A 22,305-nucleotide genomic window follows, 5' to 3' on the forward strand; every position below is an offset into this window, starting at 1 on the left:
GGAGCGAGTGTGTGTGTGTTTTTGTCTGTGCCTGTATCTGTGTGTCTGCCCTGTGATTGACTGGCCTCTCGTCCAGGGATGGGTGCCCGTTGCTTTCCAGAATAGGATTTAGCTCCCCTGCAAACCAGAATTAGAAGAAGCAGTTAGAAAATGAATGGATGACCACTGAGACGAGAACTAAAAGACAGGTGGGTGCTAACAACAGGCTGTGTGGTACATGCAGTGACTTTGTCTGGATCTGTTCCATTGGTTTGTACGTTCTTAATATTTATGTGCTACCCTTTTCTGTTACAACTGACCACCACAGTATATCAAAACTAAGAATTGTTCTTGACCTGCTTTTTTGTACTTTTCTATGTTTTCTAGTCCTTTTAACTTCAAACACAAGTAACATTTTGGATGGTTTGGTTTTGATGTTTGCTGTCCTACGTATTTAACTATTGTCTGAATGTTTTTTATAAAGAGGATTACAAATGTTTGCTTTATGGAAGCAGTAATTCATTTTGAATTTTAGTAGTGTTTTGATTTTAAGCTGTGTATCCCAAAGTACATTAATGCCATGAAGTTCAACTTGAATATACGAGCCATACAAGTTAGAGGGTATGTTTCCCCAAAGCACCAAACAGAAACAAAACTGTAGAAAGCATGACATTTTTTCCTAACAGTCATATCAAATATGTGATATAAACTCCTGCTGAAATGAACATGAATGTCTTTTCATTAAAACATATTTACAAAGTCATCGAATCAGAAGGAGAACACTAAATTTGTAGTTTTCCTAGGTAATGAGACCTAACAACAGTTATTCTTAAGGGTCTCAAATTTGTCTGCATTCACTTGAAGTCGGTATTACAAGGGCAATAATACAGGGAACAATCAGCTTGACTAGATTTTGAACAACTCTCCAGCAGAAGGTGAAACCAAGAACTTTTTTCTTCTTCATCTCTTTAGGTGAGGAGTGCCACCAATCAGTCCCCAGCTTATACACAATTGGTTCATTATCAGTCTTGTATCCAGAATTCTCTCCACCAATTTTGCTATCTGACCCATGAAGCCCATATAGTCGGCAGCAGGCCTACAGCTGCGTATCATGTCATGAAGGGTCAGACTACAGGTTTACACTGAGACCAAGCTGGTTGTGTCCCGTTTACATTTCAGCTCCAGGAGTTTTAAACAAAAGGCACTTTATGCAGGAAGTTCTAAGGTTATGTCAACACTTTCCTGCTCAATCTTGATAAATAGTCCTTTATTTAATGGATGAGATGAGTGACTTTTTTTTTTAAGGTAGAAGGAAGACCAAGGGAATTGAGAGTAGAACTGTTTAAAGATGTGTTTTAAGAAGTAACAAAAAACAAGAGAAGACCTGTTCTGATTTTGTTGGGTTTTTTTGGTTTTCATTCTGATTTTAACAGAGTTTTTTTTTGTAAATAAAAATTGGTACCAGCTAATTTGTTCTTCATTTTTAAATTAAGTGGAACCTTTTAAAGAGCAAGTATGACATAAGGATATTGGCAAAAAGTTAAGAGACCAATATTCAGGCTTTGCAGATGTTCCAAAATACTACTTGGGAAGAAGAAGAGCAGTGTTTATTTGAGAAGAACAATTAAGAGACTTAAAATAATTAAAATGTATATAACTCAGCCTGTGATAATGTATATAAATTCCAAATAACAACTGTGTAGTACATCAATTGTATAGCTTGTAATGCTACAAATGTGAACACTTGGAAGGGGTTAAAAACTAAAATTTTCTCCTTTTAAAAGCTGATATTACGTAAGAAATGTAAGAATGCTAAGGATTTCTGTGTTCATAGAATAGTTTCTAAATAGCTCTGAATATCGTAGGATGCAAAATAACGGGGACTTGTATGCTATAACTGAAATCTTATGCCCCATCCTTTACAAATTAAGTGCTTAAAGATGCAAATTAGATAGAAAAAAAATTTTCAGGGCACAGTTCTACCAAAATATTTGCTCTGTAATAAAAATTAACTAAAATGGATACTTAAAACTACAACACTCCCTTGTAACTTAAAGCATAGCCTGATTGCTTTTCCTGACTTCATTCCAAAACCTCCCCAGTAAGGTCTAAGTCTATATCCAAAACTCATCAAATCATATTGTGGGAGATTATTCATACCTGGTCATACTGAATCTCAGATCCAGCACCATATTGTGTAACATACAGTTAGAAGACCAATGTTAATGTTAATTTAAAATAAAGTTTCAAATGATATTTTTAAGTGATGCTATACCCCACTTTACAGCAATGTCATGATATGAAAAACATGTTGGGTGATAATGTGCGTTTGAATAATGATAGGCTTAAAATGCCAAACAAGAAGGATTCTAGAAGAATAAGACATACAAGTAAACATTGGTTTATCATCTACAATATAATGGGGCAAAATGTATAAGATGTGCATTACCCCACTTAAAATAAGATGATGAGTAGATTAACTTCTGTTAAATGTGCAAATTGAATTATTATGTTTTAAAAATGGGAAATATAGCAGTAATGAGAGTACACACATTTTATTCAGTAAATCAAGCTAACTGTAAGGTGTACCTTAAGAATGAATTTGTGTAGGTTTAATGGGTATCAGGTATTAAGAGCTGAGATTATCCTTTAAAAACTGCCTTACAACACAATTATCCTTTGCTTGTCATTGTGCTCACAGCAGAGAAGGGTGCCCTTAACAAAGAATGGAGAAGGATGAAAGGTCTCAGAGGCAGCTGTATCCAGAAAGGAAATCCTTGAACCAATGTAGTACTATTGGGCTGGCATAGTGATTAGTATTGCTGCCAAGCAGCAGTAAGACCCTGGGTTAAATTCCCTCTATGTGGAGTTTGCATGTTCTCCCCAAGTTCATGTGGGTTTCCTCAGGGTGCTCTGGGGTTTCATCCCACAGTCCAAAGACCTGCTAGCAGGTTATTTTTTCCATACAAAATACTCCTGTTGTGAGATTGTGAGTGTTTGTGTCTGTGTGTGCCCTTTGATGGACTGGCATACTTTCCAGGTTGTATCCTGCCTGCGCCCAGTGCTTCCCAAAATAAGTTCTGGGCCACCATAGCCCTGAATTGGATAAGCACTTATTGTTTCCTGAATCTTTTATTTTCAGGCTTCTTTGCATGTCTTAAGCTATGAGGTATCAACAAGTTTTGACATTTCAGAGTACTGTAAAACTTGCATTAGCTAATGACCTTTAAGGCACATTTTTGGGGTAATAAATAATTGTACTTTTCATTTTAACAGTGCACATACAGTGCTAATGTATGTATCTAGTATATATGTAAAAATATATTTCATATCAAATTTTATGGATTTTTAATAAACTTAAAATCTGCTAATTTAGCTTAAGATGCGAACAAGAAGTTATACAGTATCTTAGGATGCAACACATTTTCCTTTCCTAACAGTATGCTAATGATTTCTCTTACACATATCGTGAGGAACTTTTATATAAGTAACTACAATACCACCTTACTTACATTGTAAGGCACATATTACAGAAAGGCGTTTGACATTCATCTTACAGGTATGTGTACAGTATGTTTAAGATCAACTAGTAACTGAGATCCAAAGAAAAATTTTATGTTCATGGTTTCACTGAAGTGAAACATCACAATTTGAAATGTTGAGCATATAATAAGCTGTTTAAAGTGGCAGTTCCCATTCCAAGTCCTATGGACCTACATGCCTGCCAGCTTTCTTTACTTACTGTAATTGAACTTTTAACTGAGTTGCATGATTGGAGCCTTTGAAATGGAATACCTGCTCAAACATTAGAGATGTTGACTTGCTTATTGAGACGTAGTAGATGAAAGGCAATGTCCAACTTGTTTAAGGGCTTAAACGTCAATGCTTCAAATGAATTCTCTTAATTAATTATTTTAAATTAAGGAGAGACATACCCTGGTGTAGAAGAGAAAACAGATGAACATGACATAGTGATAAGGCTAGACAGCAGGACAGGTGATCTATGAGTGTAATATGTTGATGCTTCATCATCTGTAAAATATTCAACAGCATGTTGACTTAAAAAGTAAAAAAGGTGTATGGACGTGAATGTTCCCTTCCACGTAATGTTGCATCAACTTATTTAATTGATCTTTAATTAATCTTCTTTTCTCAAGTCCATTTTGCTTTACTCAAGTTCTATAAATCAAGTACAATTCATACATGGAATTGAAAAGATGTTATGGACTTTCATCTACAGTAAAAAGAGATCTTAATGATTCTTTTAAGTAGGTTCACGTTTTTAAATTACGGTATTCCTTTCGAACAAAAATAAATCCACAGGTTTATTGCATGCCAATTAGAAAATAGAATACAGAAAATGGGTCAAATAAAAATGACTCAAGGCAGTCAAATATATAGTAAATTACTAAAGTACTGCATTGTTAAACATGTGGAAAGTGAGTTTTTTTTTAATTTACCCAACCTGTAGAAGTACTTTAAACCTAATAGCATTTAAAGTTAGGAACACATTTTTCTTTCATGAAGCTAAAAATGCTAATCGTAACATATCCCTAATCCCAACAGATCAGCTGTTATTCAGGAGGTCATTCATACAGCAAAAATGTGTCTTTATTCTTGGTGTTGAAATTCTGTTATGGCACTGCTACAGAGATACAGTACTGGTACGAAGTTTGAAGTTCATGATGTGCTGATCAAAGACATTCATTTTTCTAGCACATTAATTTGAGGACACTGTGTGCTCAATTAGCACTAAAGCCACTTAGCTCATCGGAACTATTGAGAGTTACTGAAGCTTCATCTCAATCACAGTCTGCAATGTCTTTCACAGCAGCTTGACCTCAGCTTTCGTTTGTCATGCTTTGGAGTGTTTTGTGAAGTTCCACTGTACTCTTCCAGAATGTAAAGTAGTCTGGTGGATGACGTATTGAACATATTTTTTTCGGCACGATCTGAAATTCTATTGTAAAGGGTGGTCCACCCAGTAAAGATGCTTGCCTGAGCACAGGTTGAGCTCTATGACCCTGACATTCTGGGATAGATGCTAGTCTAGATCTAGTATGTCACTAGCCAATTGTTACTGGGTGGCCCACAATGACCTGAGCACCGCTGAGCTGAGGGCTGGATTGGTCCAGCAGGGTGTTCTGGGTTCTCAGCTGTGCAGTGACTCCTCCAGGTGCTTGAAGGCCTGTGGTCATACCAGAACTGCTTCATACTAGAAAAATGTTGGTTTCAAGGTGGGTGGGTAGGAGGAGTCTGTCTATACTTATAAGATAAGAGATCACTTTATTTGCCATATAAAATTTATTGTATTAGGAATTTCTCTTTTAACATACCCCAGGTTGCTCTCCATGAGACACACAGGTGCACAGACAGGGAGAGAGAAGCTTGGGGTCAGAGCACAGAGTTAGCTATTTATACGGCACCCCTGGAGTAGCTGGGGTTAAGGGCCTTGCTCGGGGGCCCAACAGAGTAGGATTCCTCTGCCAGTCACAGGATTTGAATCGGCAACCTTCCAGCCACAGTCGCAGATCCTTAGCCACAATGCCACCACTCTGCCTGATGCAGTATAAGAGTAAGTGTAAAGATTATTACACTGCCTCTTATTCTTAGTGGGTATAACTAAAATTATTGATAATTATTTTACATTACAATTTTGCAGCTTACTGAAGTTATCAAAGGAGTTCAGATTAATAAAACATCTTGCATATGCAGAACTAGAAGGACTTTCAGATGTCAAAGGAGTGTAGGAGGGGATTATTTTTGTGGTGAATGGACACATGGGGTAGTCATATGGTTTGTGTTTAAGTGAGATTTAAACAATGTTATTTCCTCTGCAGGCTGATTTGACAGAGTGTTTTGTCATACGTAAAAGGCAGAACTGTTTAATTCCAGTGAAAACATGCACATGTTCCTTCTTTGCTTGAAAGCATTAACACTCTTTCCTCTGAAGAGTTTGTTTTTTCTTTCCTTTCCTCCTTTCATCTTGCTTGAGTGACAGGTTTGTCGGGTCAGATTTGCATTTTTGAAGCTGCACATTGGGATGTCCGCTGTTTCACAGTACTGTTCCAGTTGATGACATTGCCATGTAATCTACGGGTTTTAATCTTCAGTGAATTTAATTAAATTTGAATGCATGTTAATGAAAGAAATCAGAAAAAAAAATGAGTTATGAATACGTTAAAGTATACAATATGTCTGATCCTGAAATAATAAAGCTTTTCAAGTGCTGCTACCTGCACAAATATAAAACCTGCCAATTTAGCTTCATTAGTGGACTCGCCAAATAACTTCCTCCACAGCAGCTACTGTAACCCCCCCCCCCAATCGCACACTTGCTGATCTAGCTTGGTCTCAAACTCTGGGCTTCTTAAACTTGAATGAGGAAATTAAAAAAAAAAGATTGCACACCCCAACTTTAAAAAAAGCCATTTAAAGAGCAGGATGCCCACTCACAACTCCATTGTCGTTTTTTTGCAGAAATGTCAACACAGCTTAGTAAACTGAGAGTTAAACAAAAGTTAAAAGAAGAAGTTTAAACTTATTCAACCTTCCCACATTTAAAACATCATGGGTCTTGTTGTTGGGAGCAGCATGGTGGCACATTAGTTGGTATTGCTGCCTCACCCTGGGGCCCTGGGTTCATCTGTGTGCAGTTTGTAGTATGTACTCCCCATATTCATCTGAGTTTCCTTTGAGTGCTCTGGTTTCCTCCCGCTGTGTTTATATCTGTGTGCACTCTGCAATGGACTGGCAACCCATCCACTGTGTATCATACACCTTGAACCTGTAGCTCGCCAGCATAGGCTCCTGCTCCCTTGTGACCCTGTATTGAATGTGGTTATTAAATGGATGGAAGGGCTACCTGGTTAGTTGCTTACACTTCTCATTTTCACAATCCTCCCTCCACCTTAGGAAAGATCACTTTATTAGCCATATACAATTTTTCTTTTCTTATACCCCAGCTTGCTCTCCGTGAGACACACAGTGCTGTCTCCGTGAGACACACAGACAGGGAGAGAAGCTTGGGGTCAGTGTGCAGGGTCAGCCATTTATACAGCACCCCTGAAAGTTAAGGGGCTTTGCTCAGGGGCTCAATGGAGTAGGATTCCTCTGGCGGCTGCAGGATTTGAACCGGCAAACTTCCAGCCACAGGCGCAGATCCTTAGCCACAGCCCCACCGCACCTCCCTGTCTTCACTCTTGCAGCAGCAACTCCCAAACTCATCCTTCAGTAGAGGAAAGGGGTCTGATAACTATGTCCTTGCAGACAGCTTGGTGTTCTCCTGGGTGAATTATATCTATAAAGCTCACTGTTCAAATCATGCCTTATCCTCAGTGAGGGTTTGACCCAACTACAGGAATTACAACACAGTATTGAGTGCTGTTTTTTTCTTTGTTTTTAAACTTTAATTAAAACCACTAGTGTACTTGTACAAAATCTTATTGTAAATGACAAAAATGCAATGTTCTTTGTAGGGGGAGTGACTAATTTATAGTACAGTTTAAATGACAAAAATGCAATGTTCTTTGTAGAGGGAGTGACTAATTTATAGTACAGTTTAAATGACAAAAATGCAATACCCTTTGTAGGAGGAGTGACTTATTTATAGTTCATTTTCTTAATGCTAGAACAAAATTAGTTCCAAATTTTTAGATTAAAAGCATAACATCCATTTCACATATTTGACTTCCTCTAGCTGTGATCTTCTGAAGGGCTGTTAGACCTATAGAACGGGGTAGTGCGAGGTTATTGCAGCACACCAAGCGCTGAGAGCCATGTAGCCTGTAAGACACTCATTAATACAAAGTACTTCTCTCAGTTCCCAAGCTGGACTGACAAAACAAGTGGCAGTTCCATAAAAAGGGTTTTTCTCATGAATTAAAAGGGATTAGAGATTGGGGTGTTCTCATACTCAGAGACAAATGAAAAGCATAAAGCAGAAGTATTAAAGAGATGAGGAGAAAGAAGTGGGAGACTAAAGAAGGGATCAAATGAGGTGGAGTCTTAGAATTTTGCACTTCTAAAGAGATAACGAATGCTGTTTGCTAACCATTTATCCAAAGAACTGATTAATAGTATAGCATAGATTCTCCCTGGTGACACAACTCAGCAACAATTTAGTTAAGTGCTCTGAAACAAAGTACAAGTGAAACCAAGTGCTGTTTCTCTGACCTACAAATACCTTTTACTCACAGCCAGATTACAGAAACAACTTGAAAGAGGTAGAGTACAAAATAGAATTCTAAAACCAAATCACTAATTTTATAAATAATACTGAATACCCCATAACAAAAAAAAAATCTGGTATTGTATATACTGTATTACCCACAATGACACCTTTGTATTTCTAGGAGTCTTTAAGGTAAGGTAGGGCCCCATGGATGAATGACAGCCAGTCTTAACACATCTGATGTAACACTAATAAAGACATTAATATAATTTTTCTAATTACAAAATTACAGCAAAAATGCTGTAAAGGAGCAATCAGACAAAGAAGCTATTCAACAACAAGGGGTAAAAGAACACCAAATTAGCGACTACATATCTCAGAACAAAAACTACTGGCACTCCTTAATGGCTTTGGCTTAGCCTGTATTTGGTTTTGATCATGTGCACAGTAAAGGGTAGTACATCGGGTTTGCATTTCAAGGATAATTGATGAGAGGCTTGGGATGTAATTCATGTAAGGATTTGCTACTGATGAAATCAGGTACTATGATTTTATGGAAAATTGGTTTGCACACAATTCAGGACAAGGGAAATACTGGATCATACCTGGAAAGGATAAAGCATAAAGAGGACAGGTTTCATTCATCATTCCTTGAAACAATCTTTGGTCTGTATCATGTCAACAAGTTGGCACCATTTTTAGCACAATACGAAAACACCGCTGAAGAGGTACGGACTTGCATTTTAATTAAGCTCCCACTTGCCTTTCCTCACATTCCAGGATTTCATTTTCATATGTATTCCTCTTCTTTGAACCTTTAGCCAAGTTTTCTGTTACAGAAACCATTTTTATAAAAGCCAGCTATTGTTTCAAAACCCTTGGCTCATCAGAGGCAAAAATCAAATAAACCACTGTCATTTTCTGACAATAAGCACATTTCAGCTCTCTGCACGTATTTCACATGAAAACACCCAGACAGACTGAATGGGAAAAGTTATTGTATTTCAAGACAATAAAACTGTTCTTTAATTGTTATTTTCTGAGTATTTTTCAAATTCATACCTGTAATCTCCCCAAAGGAAAGGAAGAGTTTTTATTTGCCTTGTCTGCTATACTTTTTAAGTTTCTTTACCTCTGCTGGAAGTGTTTTTTTATGTTATACTGGTAGAAGGTTCCAGATTAGTATTTATTTCAATTGAGAAAAAACTAATTCTGTTCTTTTTCATGTGTGCCTTGTAAGATTTTTGCATTTAAACAAACTCCACAAACTTCTCCTAAGCCTTCAGTGTCAAAGAGGAACTATGCCAGTAAAAGGCAAAAGACTCTATTCCCAGATTCCTGCTTTCTATTAATCCTTTATCATGTTACTTTAAGACATGCAGTATGTGAGAGCCTTGCTTTGTTGCAGCCTATACATATGTGGCAACTGCTGACTCCAAACAAGTCTGAAAGCAGGGACTGCATTCCTGGGACAGGATTTAACTGGAAGGTTTAGGTAGCCAGTGGGTGTGCTTAATAGGATGGAGAAGAGAGAGTGAAGTATGTCGACCAGCCTCCCAGCTAATTAGTTCACCACTTAACAAAGGTAAGCCAGCAATGGAGGAGGACCCCTGGGGCCAGCTTCAAATCCTGCTCTGTGCTTGAATGGCAGATGAAAAAAAAGAGAAAGAGAGAGAAAAAAAAGACAGATTCCTTGCATTTATTCACACTGGATGTGAGGATGGGCACAAGTTCAATAAATGTTCTGCGCTCCCAAAGGCATGAGGACACTGTCTGGTTGTATCTGGGAAAGAAGGATCTGGAGATGGACAGTGTTTTGGAGTCTTTGGAGGAGATAGTCTCTCGGGTGCTTCCTAACACAGACTCGAGCAGTGTCTTCAAGGATCGTGAGTACCATTCACTTGCTAATAATATACACCACATTGTTAGCAGCTGGTGCTGTCCTCCAAATTAAATTGCACATGAGGTACTTGTGCACATGTTTCGGATTCTGATTTGTATATCTTTAAGCTTTTCTTAAATCAAACAGTATGGGGCTGTTATCTGTGTTATAAAGAATAAAAATGTCAGCTTTTACAATGTCGGAATTTATTTGCATACTCTGAGAAGTTACATTTATTTTAGATTACGCGATAAAGCAGTAAGAAAATTTGACAGTGCTTTTTTCTAAAAGTATTTGTCTTAAGTACTTTCAAGAACTTCATGAAGCTTTAGGAAATGTCATTTAAGATGCGCTGAGAAGCGTAAATTCAATTCTAGTAATTCCTGCAATGTTTAATTTCCATTTAATCAGTGGCTGGAAAAATACTACAAAACAAATTTATAGGGAATTTCCCGCAAGCTTGTAATTATATTTTCTTTTGTAAATCTGTACAATATATCTTTTTTCAAATGTATATTTGAATTATTTTAAATATGTTGTTTTATTCAATACATTTCACAAAATGTTATTTATTTTCATTGTGACTAAGTGTATAATTACATATTCGTTAAATTGAAATGAAATTATCTTATTTATTCTAATTCTAAAGTTTTTTAACAGTTTAAAGTCACCTTAAATGTGTTAAAATACAATTGGTTTTATAAATATTTTTATGTATTTTGCATTTTTTCAAATTAATTTATTGAAAAATATAACGTAAATAAAACAGATAAAAATGAAGACCTTCATATCAAAGTTTGTCTTTCCTTTTCAGGATTCCTAAATTATGCTCTTATCTGAGCTGCTTATAATAAATGACAATAAAAGAAAACAAGATAGGTAGCAGTATTATTGTGTTTCAAGTGGAAAATAGCAAACCCAAAGAGTTAAGTTACTATGTCCCTTACTCTGCAGAATTTCAATCAACATATACTGAAGTCTAGTCTGCATCACTATAGTTAATCCCTTTTCTTTTAAACACTGTTACTTCATACCATTGAATTTTAATTTATGGCAGGTGCTTTTAAAAACTTTTTTCAAATGTATAGTATCAAATATCAATTTAATATTTCATTTGGTTTTAGGATTTTTCCTGTGCAGTGTTACGTAGCTGTCTTCACACTGTAAGTCATACTTTAGCATGGGGATTTTGATTATACAACCATGCCTTAAGCTATGCACTTCTATACACCTCTTTCAGTGCAGTACATTACAAGGAAGCTGATCTTTTATTCTCTAAGGTAATATCTCTGTAAGATTACATATAAAATCAATCAAAAATGATTCAATGACTGAAAGACTTCTCAGGAAAACATCGAAACATCTCCTTCATCACTTCTGCACAAGTAAGACTAGTGCTCAAAATAAACTTTCCACAAGAAGTTGTTCCCTTATATTGTTGGTTAAATGTGGTGTGGTTAAGATTTCCAGCTTTCTTTGATTTGACAGATCCTCTAATCAAAGGAAACAAGTTCCTGCAAATCCTTTACCACATTGCTCAGTGTTATTTGGTGTGGCTGAAGGAGTACAGTTTCCAATAATACTCCAGACCAACTGAGTCTCACCTTCAGATCACTGTTTCAGTTATAGAAGTGATTAAATCATTCCAATAAAAATATTTCTGTGCCGAATGGTAGGTTCCTTTTCAAGATGTTATGTTGGGATTCAGTCTTATATTTTAAATATTCTTTCATAACATTAAGTGTTGTATCATATACAGTAGCATACAACACAACCATGATTAAGTAGGATGAACAAAAACAATTACTTAAGATCTGTTCCAGCTTAAGAAATTATAACATTAAAATGTTCAGATACTGGGTTTAACTCATCTACAAATTCTACTATAAATGACATATTATACAGTTCATTTTTACAGATGAATAAGCACAAGGTTTGCTTTTCCACATAATCCCTCACCATTCACTCAGATATACTAGTATTATGGTTATGTTAATTACAAATATTATGGTTTGATTATGCTATTTCTACATATCTGTTAGGTCATGCTGACCTTTAATCACCTGCTTACAAATCAAGATTTAAAATTTTGAGGTTTGGCATTATATTAAAATGTACTTTGTGGAACTTTAGGGCACTATCCCCTCCCCCTCTTTGATATTTTCTAGCTATCATTCCGTTACAAAGTTTTGAATTTCAGATGTCTCTTGTGATTTTTTGTTCAATTCATTTGTCATAATTTTGGTACCTGTATGTATGCACACATCACGTTAAAACAGTCAGGTCAGTTTTGCTTTGGTGGTCCCAGTCACAAATTGTTTAAGATGACAGCCCTGATATCATAAGAGATTCTCTTCACTTAACTTGAAGTTATTCCATCGTGAAGGAAATTCTTAGCCATTGTCAAAGAACGTGAACCTTATGCTACAAAGAGGAAATATGGAAGTGTTATTTTGATTTCATGGTTATGCCCATTTCTTTATTGAAGACACTAGGAGGTCAATCCAATTTGAATGAGTCTTTGACTTGGAGATCAGAGACTTTCCTCACTGCTGGGCAGAGAGTTTGGGTGCCTTTAATGTTCCAAAGGGGGATTGGACTGCACAAGGACAATAAGGTTTATTTCTGGCATCCAGGCTTTGCAAGATTCTGACCTTTATCCTTTGTTAAAAGAATCAGAGTGATCTCGGACGCCTTGTCCTGTAAATGTAGCTGGGACTTTTGATGGGAGTTCTTCTGTCCTGCAGCCTCTTATATGCATACCACATAAAACAATCTGCATATATTCTTTTGGTGTGTGTGGGGGGTCTTATTATTAATTAGAAAGCAGCCTAGAGTATAATCATGAACTGACAAAGCATTGAATGCAGCATTGTGTGTGTTGAACTGCTTTCTATTACTGTATCTGTAATCCTGATTAAAATGCTATCAGCAACCTGTTAGGGGACATACTATAGATCTCAATTTCCACCTTCTCACTGCAGAGATTTAAAATACGTAAAAAGCAGCTGTGTTTGTTTCTGAGCAAGTATCAGATAATGCCCACAAAGTTCTCTCTTTAGCACAGGAAAACAAGTTATGCATTTCCCATTGCCTTAATATGGATATTCCAAAAACAAGCAGTTTAAATACTTTCAGCTGTAGATCAAACAATGTGCCATTTTAAAAGCTATTTTTTCATACATGCCAAAACAGTCTACTAAATTCTAGGACTAAGATACTGGCCACAACATCCTTTACCGAACCTCCTCAAATGATAATATTCTTAATTCGGAACAAAGGGCAGAGAGGGGAGATTTAACAAGCAATACAATATTTGGAAATGTACAAATACATCTGCAGAAGGTGCCCATATTTAGGATGGCACAGGGGCAGGGAAATTGGCTCACAGCTCTTGGAAACCAGGTTTGATTCCTGACTGCAGTGTCTTTTGTGTAGTTTCATGATTTTCAATGTGTTTTCGATGGGTTTTCTCCAGTTGATATACCACATTCCAAAGGTTTCCATTCCATATCCGGCTAAGTTAATAGGTGTCTCTAAATTGTTCCTGCGTGTGTGTACTGTATGTGTTCCCTGCAGTGAGCTAGGTGTAGGCCTGCCTTATGTCCTATATTTCTGGGAAGCACCCTCATGACAAATAAGCATCTTTGCATTTCTAGTAGTGCTATGATTCAAGATCCCAGCTTATCCCACAAATGTTCAATGGGCCTTAGGTCTGGTAGACACGCTAAGCATAAGGGCCACATTCTCATTACACAAGAAAGCCATCATTACATGAGTAGCATGAGGACAAGCATAATCCTTTAGAGTGCTGTACACATGAGCACACAGGAAGGGATGTGTGAGATCCCAGGACTTGATAATTTTAACACTTTGCAGTCAGATTGCCATCAATCACTGCAAGTGGACTTTTGTAGTAACTAGATGCTCCTGCCCAGACCACACAATTGGATGATGATCTTGGGGAAGTATAATGAGCATTAACAGACTGTGTTTGGTTATCTCCTCTTTGTCAGGTTATAAATTACTATCCATGATCACCTGGCGACTGACGGTGCACTGACTTAGCCCAGCCTCCAACGTACCTACAGTATGTCAGAAAAGTATCATTCTCTTAATAAGTAAGACCCATCCTTTTTGTCATCCTCATTCTTTTTTCGTTTTTGTTTAAATTTCTTCTTTTTCTCCAAGCTTAATATTCAAAATGTTAAATCACCTCATCACCTGAATCCAGTCCATCCTAATTAAGTGATTTAATATTTAGGCAACAAATCACTCAGATATGACCAAAGTCAGACATGAATGATCAATTAATCACCCAAAAGATTTATTCAAAAGTATTCAAATCCTTCGTAAGCAGGACCATTTTGTGAAACTGAATGCTTAAACACAAAGACTTCTAAGAGTTACAGAAAAAATCAGCAAAAAATAAAAATGTCATTTTGGGTAGAATTCTACCAGTTTTGCACATCAGGTTGTAATATTCTATTATTAAAAACATGAATTTCCACTTCTATGGCCTGTTCTATTTATTATTACATTTAATTAAGAACAAAAAAGCCCTCCTTTATCGCTTAAAACAGCCGTAGTAGTTTTCCAGTAATTCTGAGTTTTTCTGGAATGTGTATTACAGATGAATGAATCTTAAAAAGCAAGTTTTGTAAAAAAGGACAGCTCAAAATTCTAGTTAGCAACTGATCTGCAAACATCTTTAACCCAGTATATTTGCTCTCTGTTCATAGTTGAGGCTTAGTGAACACCTGTGATTTTGCCTGGAAAAACGATCTTTGAGGGTCAAAGGTATAAATGGCTTGTATATTTAAAACACAGCAGTGGAACTATAGTAAGAAAAGAGAAAGGGGAAATAACAGGAACAGTGCAGTCCCAATCTCATCAATGACTCTTAGAAAATGTATAGCAATGTCATGTGTAATCTATCTATAGAAGTATGCCCACATACTTCGGCATCGACCTGCAGGTGGAAGCAATTGTATTTAATCATAATATTAACTAGGCCCTGGCTCAACAGGAACAGATCTAAGCACTTTGATTGAAATGTAGCTAAAATTTGTTTTCTGCTGCTTCGAAGCTCTGAAATAACATGTTTTAAATTTGAAATAGATGTGTCCCAAATGTTCTGTCATTATCAGGGGGTTATTAGAAGTGAACCCAAAGCAAAGTTCAGATTTCATTACTACAAAAAACTAAAAATTAGAAAGAAGTTACGAACAGAAGGAGTCATGGTCTTTTGTTGTCCTAATTGTTTTTTTTAGTTTCTCATGTTCATGGAAATATTTTAGGATGCTATGGAAATGAAAATAAGAACGATAAAATGGATGATGCATCAGAAATGCAAACAATATATTTTGAAATTCTTCACAGTTTTAAGTAATACTCTACGCAAATTTTAACACAGAGTGTGTTAAGAATGTCAGCTGCACCTTGCTCATGTGATATTAAAAACATTTTGTTCCTGACAAAGTGTGTTACTGAAGAATGAATTGGAAAAGGCAAAGTTTTGGAAAAAAAGGGACAGTTTAAAATGCTAGTTAGCAACTGAGAGGAAATATGAGATGGGAAATCAAATGTAATCCATAGTACAGAAATGTAATTATAAGCTAGAGCTGTTAAAACAATTTGAATTTCAAAGTTGCTGACACAAAACTTTATGTAAACTTCAAAAAGTAGACTTTACTGTGTAGGTGAAGTACAGATTCAACCAGCACATTGTTTCTGTTATGAAGGAGGCCTCAGGGAAATTGGCTTTTCTGCAAAAGCTTAAATTGTGTCTAAAGCCTAAAGACAAATTGATGGTTGTTAACAGCTTGGTACTTCCTCTCCTTGGTTCTTGTAATGGTGTGTAGAAATTGAAAAAAAACCTTGGCTGCAGACCAGAAAAATAAACAATAGACTAAATTGACCTGGTTTTTACCAGAGACACATCTGTGATGTTAACTGTGTGTCCAGATATGGTCCAAATATTTTAATTTCAATCGTCACCTAGCTCTTTTTATAAAGTGAGGACTGTCTGTCAAACTCCATATAAGAATGGTGTGAGAAGCTGTCTATGCTGCCAAAGAGTGATTATCAAATGATAAAGTTATGCTAGTTTTCCATCCACCCTCTGGAAGACAATCAGAATTTTCTGAATCTTAATCTTATCAAAGCTTTTTATACACAGTTCAGGGTTGGCAGACCATTTGTCTTGAGTAACGATAATACTTGTTGTTAACCAATAAAAAGTCAATAATGCCTAAGAATTTTTAACCTCTATGCTACCGGCTGTAAGTTACGACCCACATACTGTATACAGTGTGAAGGGACCTCAGAGTCCTAAGTTGTAAGCAGTTGATGTACAACTGGTGTACAGAGATTTTTCATGCTACTTTAATTTTTCAAATGCTTTCCTACAATTTGAGAAGGACCTACAACTTCCCTAGTTCTGTGCCCTTGCACCTTCTTATTATACTTTAGTTAAAATTGTGAAACCAGAAAATAACTAAACAAATCTGATAAGAAAGGTTTCAGTTTACATTGATCACACTGTTTGATTTTTTTCATACAAAGTTACTATATAAGCTAAAAATCTGTGTATGATCACTGATTGGTCAGGAACGATTGTACCTTCTGTCAGTTTTGTCCCTTTTATGTTCCTGAGTAATACTCAAATTTTAAATCAGTAAGTAAATCACTCTTGAATTTTCACATAATGATGTTTAAAAGTGTCTTGTTTTAACAATCGATTGAGCTGTGGTTGGATTCAAAACACAATTGTCACATATGTCACATTTTTTCATCTCCTGTATAAATGTCAAAATCATAGATGACATGCCCATGCCCGGAGCATATTCCGAAGAGCATTGGGTGCATGGTGGAATACCCCCGGATGGAATGCCTGTTCGTCACAGGACACACAGACACAAACACGCACGCACTCACACAATGGCACAATTTTAACAAAAGCCAGTTAAAGGACCAGTACGTCTTTGGACTGAGGGAGGAACCTAGGGCATCCAGAGGAAACCCACATGAACACGGGGAGAGCATACAAACTAATGGAACAAGAAAATAAGAGAACAAGTGGTAATAGCAGGTAATATTTAAATGAATAATATAAAAAAAGATTATTTCCTACCATTTATCTTTAATACTTGTATTTCTATCACACTCATATGTATTAATTATGTTAAACACAAAGAGAATTTGTAAGTGATCGCTGGATTCTAAGATGTCTAAAATAAAAAGCTGGGAACACTTTAAGGGGATCAGTTGATGTGTAGTGCTTAAAAATCATTTCAAAAGATACCAGCTAAAATCTAATTAGCATGTCCAAAGTAATTTGGAAAACATTGATAAAGGCAATTATGATGTTATGAAAAAAAAGATAATTCCATTTTGTAAATAAAAGTGTTAAGGAAGTAATATAATGTCTAAAATGTAATTTTTTTCCATTTATTCTTTGACTGTTGTTAGACCTTATACAGTAAAGTTTTTTTATATACAGTATGTAGTTCAAAGGACCAGAAATACTTTATTATATTGTGAAAGTTAGAACTATAGGAAACATTCACAATCGTCAATCATATTAAAAATAATGTATGTGAACACAATCAAAATCATTACAAATGGTAATTGTTAACTAGTTCAATGGTAAGAAAAATATTTCAATTTAAGTACCATATTAAACACAGTGAACACAGTAACAATTATGTGTAAAGATCTCTTTAATCAGTATGAGAAACAGCTGTTATGATTTAAAAATGTGTTGTGTAAAAACCTAGACACTGGTGGTCTTGCTGATTATTAGAGGTTTACAGCCTGAAAAGAATTTTGTAGTTTTTAAGATTCTTATCCCCAGAATGTTCTAGTATGTGTTATAAATATCATTTTACTTGTTAAGATGGATCATACATGTGCTTACGTTATCGTGCTCAATAATATACTGCATATACAGTACGTACTTTAAAGTGCACTACTGTACATGAAACAGAGGTGGGATTAGCTGGTGGCATAGCATTTGGTGGTTTATACTGATAGGAGACTTATCGTTGTATAATCATAATTGTAGCTTGTAGAGGATAGAGTCAACATAATGTAAATGGTGAGGACACCACAGAGAGCTTTTTCTATTTGGTTTCTATCTATGGCTTCCATGATAGTCTGAATGGCCTCCTCTTCCACGTAACTCTTCTTAAAAAATGAAATTATGCATAAAATGACAACCACAAACTGAACAACGTTCATACATAAAAAAAAACTGAAAATAAGAAATGCCTGAGTTTATTCTTCTGTTACAATGATTTTAGCATTTGGTAGGAAAGGCTGAGTTTAAGTGGAAGTTCTGTTTGATTCCACATTATCAGTTTGTTACAGTGGGATAAAACTACAGCATTTATTTTCAAACAAACCAATACTGAGAGGCATTAAAAATGTAACAGATGAGTATTTACACCTGTAGCATTATTTGTGTTTTTAATGCCTCTCAGAGTATCAGATAAATGGCTCATCATGAATCCTTGTCACATCATACCTGAGGATTCATTAGTGTTTGGATTTGCTCAGATTGCTCAGTGCTTTTTTTCAAACTTAAGCCTTTGTAATGGTATCTTTGGATAACATTCATTAAATTGATCCAACTACTCTGTTGATAAGGTTGAGTTTGAACCCACCAACTGTATCAGTTCTCTGCTACTGGGGACTCCCAGTAAACAAAGTAGTGCAAGTCATAGTCAAAATTACTTGTTTAAATGTGACCTGCAAGGCCATATACTGTATAAATAGATAGATTAAGGTTACTGTATATATATAAGGAGTCTAGCATGATTTGGCACAGCAACCTCAACAGGTCACGTAGACACAATTTAGAGTCATCACTGACTCAAGTCTGAATATATTTGCAATGTGTAAGGAACCCAGAGCTTTGGACTAAACCACATAGCCAAAAGTAAACAGGTGGTCACAGGAGACATAAAAACTACACAGGAAACCAAAATTATGTGCCAAACAAGTGTCCATTTATTAAATGTTCTGGGGCAGAAAAATATTTACAAAAGAAGAAGAAAGTGAAAACAAACAACAAGTAGGCTAAAACCTTTGTAATGGATGGAACTCACCACTGACAGTTCTGAATTAAGATTTTAAGAAAATTCAAACTATGAACAAGCACACAGATAAGGACAGGTTATACCGTATCTGCAATCAGAACTAAAGAAAGACGTGGTGCAGACTGATAGACCATGAGAGCCCAAGCACCACCTCCAACTCCTCTTGATGGACAGGTAAGGTTCCATTTTAAACCAGAGGTGAATCAGAGTCTATAAACAACACAAAATGTTGGATCAGACAGGAGACAACAAACATAGCCATGAGAATCTTTGTCCTTTTCTTTGCAGATCTCAAAAGAGTTGTGCAAAAAAAAGCATTTAAATAGCCCCTCATTACACCTTTCGATCACAAGGGATCTCAAAACATTACATACTGTATATCTGGGAACCCTCTTCAACCACCATTGAAATGCAGCCCCACCACAAAGCAGAGCAGGTAGAAAAATAAGAAATTGCTTCACCAGTTGAATCACGGACGAACATCAGAATGGTCAGGCTTCAGATTGTACAGGTCCAGAGTGAAATTTAGCTAGGTCACCAGGGTTAACACCTTCACCCTTAGGACCAGCGTCATGGGATCTTCATTGACAAAGTGGTCAGGACCTTAGTTTAAAGTCTTGTCTGAAGGATTGCTGTCTTCTACATCACAGTGTCCCTGGTCAGCATAACAGGAAACTCTTGTTCAGAGTGAAGAGTGCCACCTAGTGGTCCACCAACACCACATAAAACAGCGACCTGGGTCTCCATAAGGGTCTCCTATCCCAGTACTGACCAGATCTAACCTTGTGTAGCTTTTAAAATCTATCAGGATCAGCCTGATCAGTGTAAAGGATTTGGGGCTCTAGCATTGCTTTAATTATTACTAATTTCATACTGTTTATTTGAGATATAACCACCTTCAGTGATACCAACAGTATGGAATTATTAAAAATAGCAATGCTACAGCCCAAAATCCTTTACACTGTGGTACTTTAGAGAGAAGCAAGTAAGAGGATTCAACCAGCAAACTGCAGCAGACCACCTGGGCAGACGTGCAGGGATTTGCGCTGACTGTTTTCGATGTACTTGGCAGTGAACGTGGTGGGGATGCTGCATGAGTTCTGGAAAAGGAAGCAGACGGGCGGAGTTCTGGTGCGTCCCGAGAGCCTGGTGGTGTATGAATGCGTCTCCTCCCCCAGCCCCCCTTTCATCTGCTACGTCACCTTACCTGGAGGCAGCTGCTTTGGCAATTTCCAGGTAAGTCCTCCATTTTGTACTATTCCGGACTGTTGACCATAGTGTTTGATTTATGGTGAAGGCGTGAAAGCAGTACTATATCAAAGAATCTTGCTGTCAGAAAAGTGCAAGTTATTAAGATGTGAAATTTTAGGCTCTGTGATCCCTCATCACGGTAGATCTTGTTTTTGTGAACCAAAGGTTTTTACAATATATGTGAAATACTGAATAAGTCTGCCTTCAGATCTCTTTTCTGTGCGTACTGACTCCAGCTCATTATACTAATACACCGATGCTTCTGTGGCATGTAAGATGAACAAATGATTTACAAAAACATTCAACATATATAAAAATATATTAGAAAACAGTTTTCTTAGATAACACACATTAGTTGGTTTTGTTGTGCAGTATTCAGTTGGTATGGTTTTGGTTTGTGACAGAAAGTTCCCAGGAGTGAGGCCAAAGTTGGTTCATATTTGATACCAAATAATTGTGCTGCCTTTCAGCAAAATGTTTATGCCAGCAACACTGAGCAACTGTGTTAGGTTACTGAGTTTACTCGTGCTGATAAAAATGTTGTATTTAAAAAAAAAATCTTTCACTGAGAGTTAAACCAGAAAGATTCGGACTTGGAGCACCTGTATAATTTACTCCTTTGCCGAATTTCACCCTCGGGATCTGACGAATGGAAAGTTACTCTTAACCTAACTCCCACTGCCCATTCTTTGTCATCTGCACATTTACATTAAATTGTTCTAATGATGCTCATTAAGCACTCAACTCTTTTTTCCAATTTTCATGATTTCTTTTTAGTCTAGAAGGCACACAATACCAGATTGCTATCATAAATCACATTCCTTTCCCCAGTTTTTCTGGCTATTTTCAGTTAATATCTGTGTAATTTCAGTCATTTAATGAATGGTAGAATATGTACACAGAAAATGTACTTCAGACTTCCAGCTTGCTGGGACAACCAATCTTGCTTCCTGGGACTGAATTGGAATGTTGTGACTCATGTTCTTTTTTTTTTCTTGCAGCAAGATTTTTTAATACAAGTAGAGGTGAATTTAAAATATTTCAGAGCTAGTGAACTTTTGGCAGGCAAGGCAACTGCAAAAACAAGAGGTCGTAGGGTGTGGCAAATCTGGTTCATGTGTTTCTAATATATGGTTTGTAGGGTTGTGGATGGGGCTCCACTCCATCAGAAAGCTTGCCCTAGCAAATACCTGTCCATGTTCATAAAGATGGGAGGACTGGAGCCATCAGAGTAAAATACCTCACTCAAGGTACAACAGCAGGGTGGACAGGAGTGTTTTCAACCTTCAACCTGGTAGTTACAATTCCAGAGCCTTTCCCACTACACTACATTCTCTTTATTAAGCTGTTTACAAATTCAAGGGTAGCTTGTAGAAATGCAATATACTGTACATACTGTAAATGCAACATGATACATTCAAAGCTTTGTTGAATGGGGCCTTCTTTGTAGCTGCCTGACCACATTTTAGAGGTCCTTAGTGAGAAACATGGGAGATAGTACCACAGAGGCAAGATCAATGAAAGGGTCATGTGTTGGGTGAAGTATGGTTATTTTTATTTTTGTGTTGTATTTTGTTGTATTTGTGAAAATGAATTACAAATTTCCTCACAAAAAGCTAGTGAACTTGTAAAATTCAAACACAGTAAAAAATTAAATCACCTGTGTCTAACCAAATAGAATGTACAGCATAAATCTGACAACCTGTATTCATTACCTACTGTATCTATACTGAGTTCAGTTCCTATTGAACTGGAATAAACATATCTTTAAAAGCATAATGGATTAATAAATGGGTTAATACATAATAGTAAGGATAACGTCATGTCCTGTGAAATTAGGCTTTTAGAATATGATTTTCTATCTTTTTGCTCTTGTTTTCTATTTAATCCCCTATCCGTTACATTGGGGAGAGTGG

At 36.5% G+C, this 22,305-nt stretch overlaps 1 protein-coding gene across 1 annotated transcript in view; it reads left to right on the forward strand.

Annotated features, from left to right (window-relative positions):
* The first annotated feature begins 9,802 nt into the window (after positions 1-9,802).
* lix1 (limb and CNS expressed 1) overlaps positions 9,803-22,305 on the forward strand; it is a 30,073-nt gene continuing 17,570 nt past the window's right edge. Inside the window, exons 1-2 of the mRNA XM_088910379.1 lie at positions 9,803-10,038; positions 20,211-20,374. Of these exons, the coding sequence (XP_088766505.1) occupies positions 9,804-10,038; positions 20,211-20,374 (399 nt within the window). The 5' untranslated portion in view covers position 9,803. The remainder of the gene's footprint in view (positions 10,039-20,210; positions 20,375-22,305) is intronic.

The sequence above is a fragment of the Atractosteus spatula genome, chromosome 3, assembly GCF_055471065.1.
Source record: "Atractosteus spatula isolate fAtrSpa1 chromosome 3, fAtrSpa1.hap1, whole genome shotgun sequence".
Lineage (NCBI taxonomy): Eukaryota > Metazoa > Chordata > Actinopteri > Semionotiformes > Lepisosteidae > Atractosteus > Atractosteus spatula.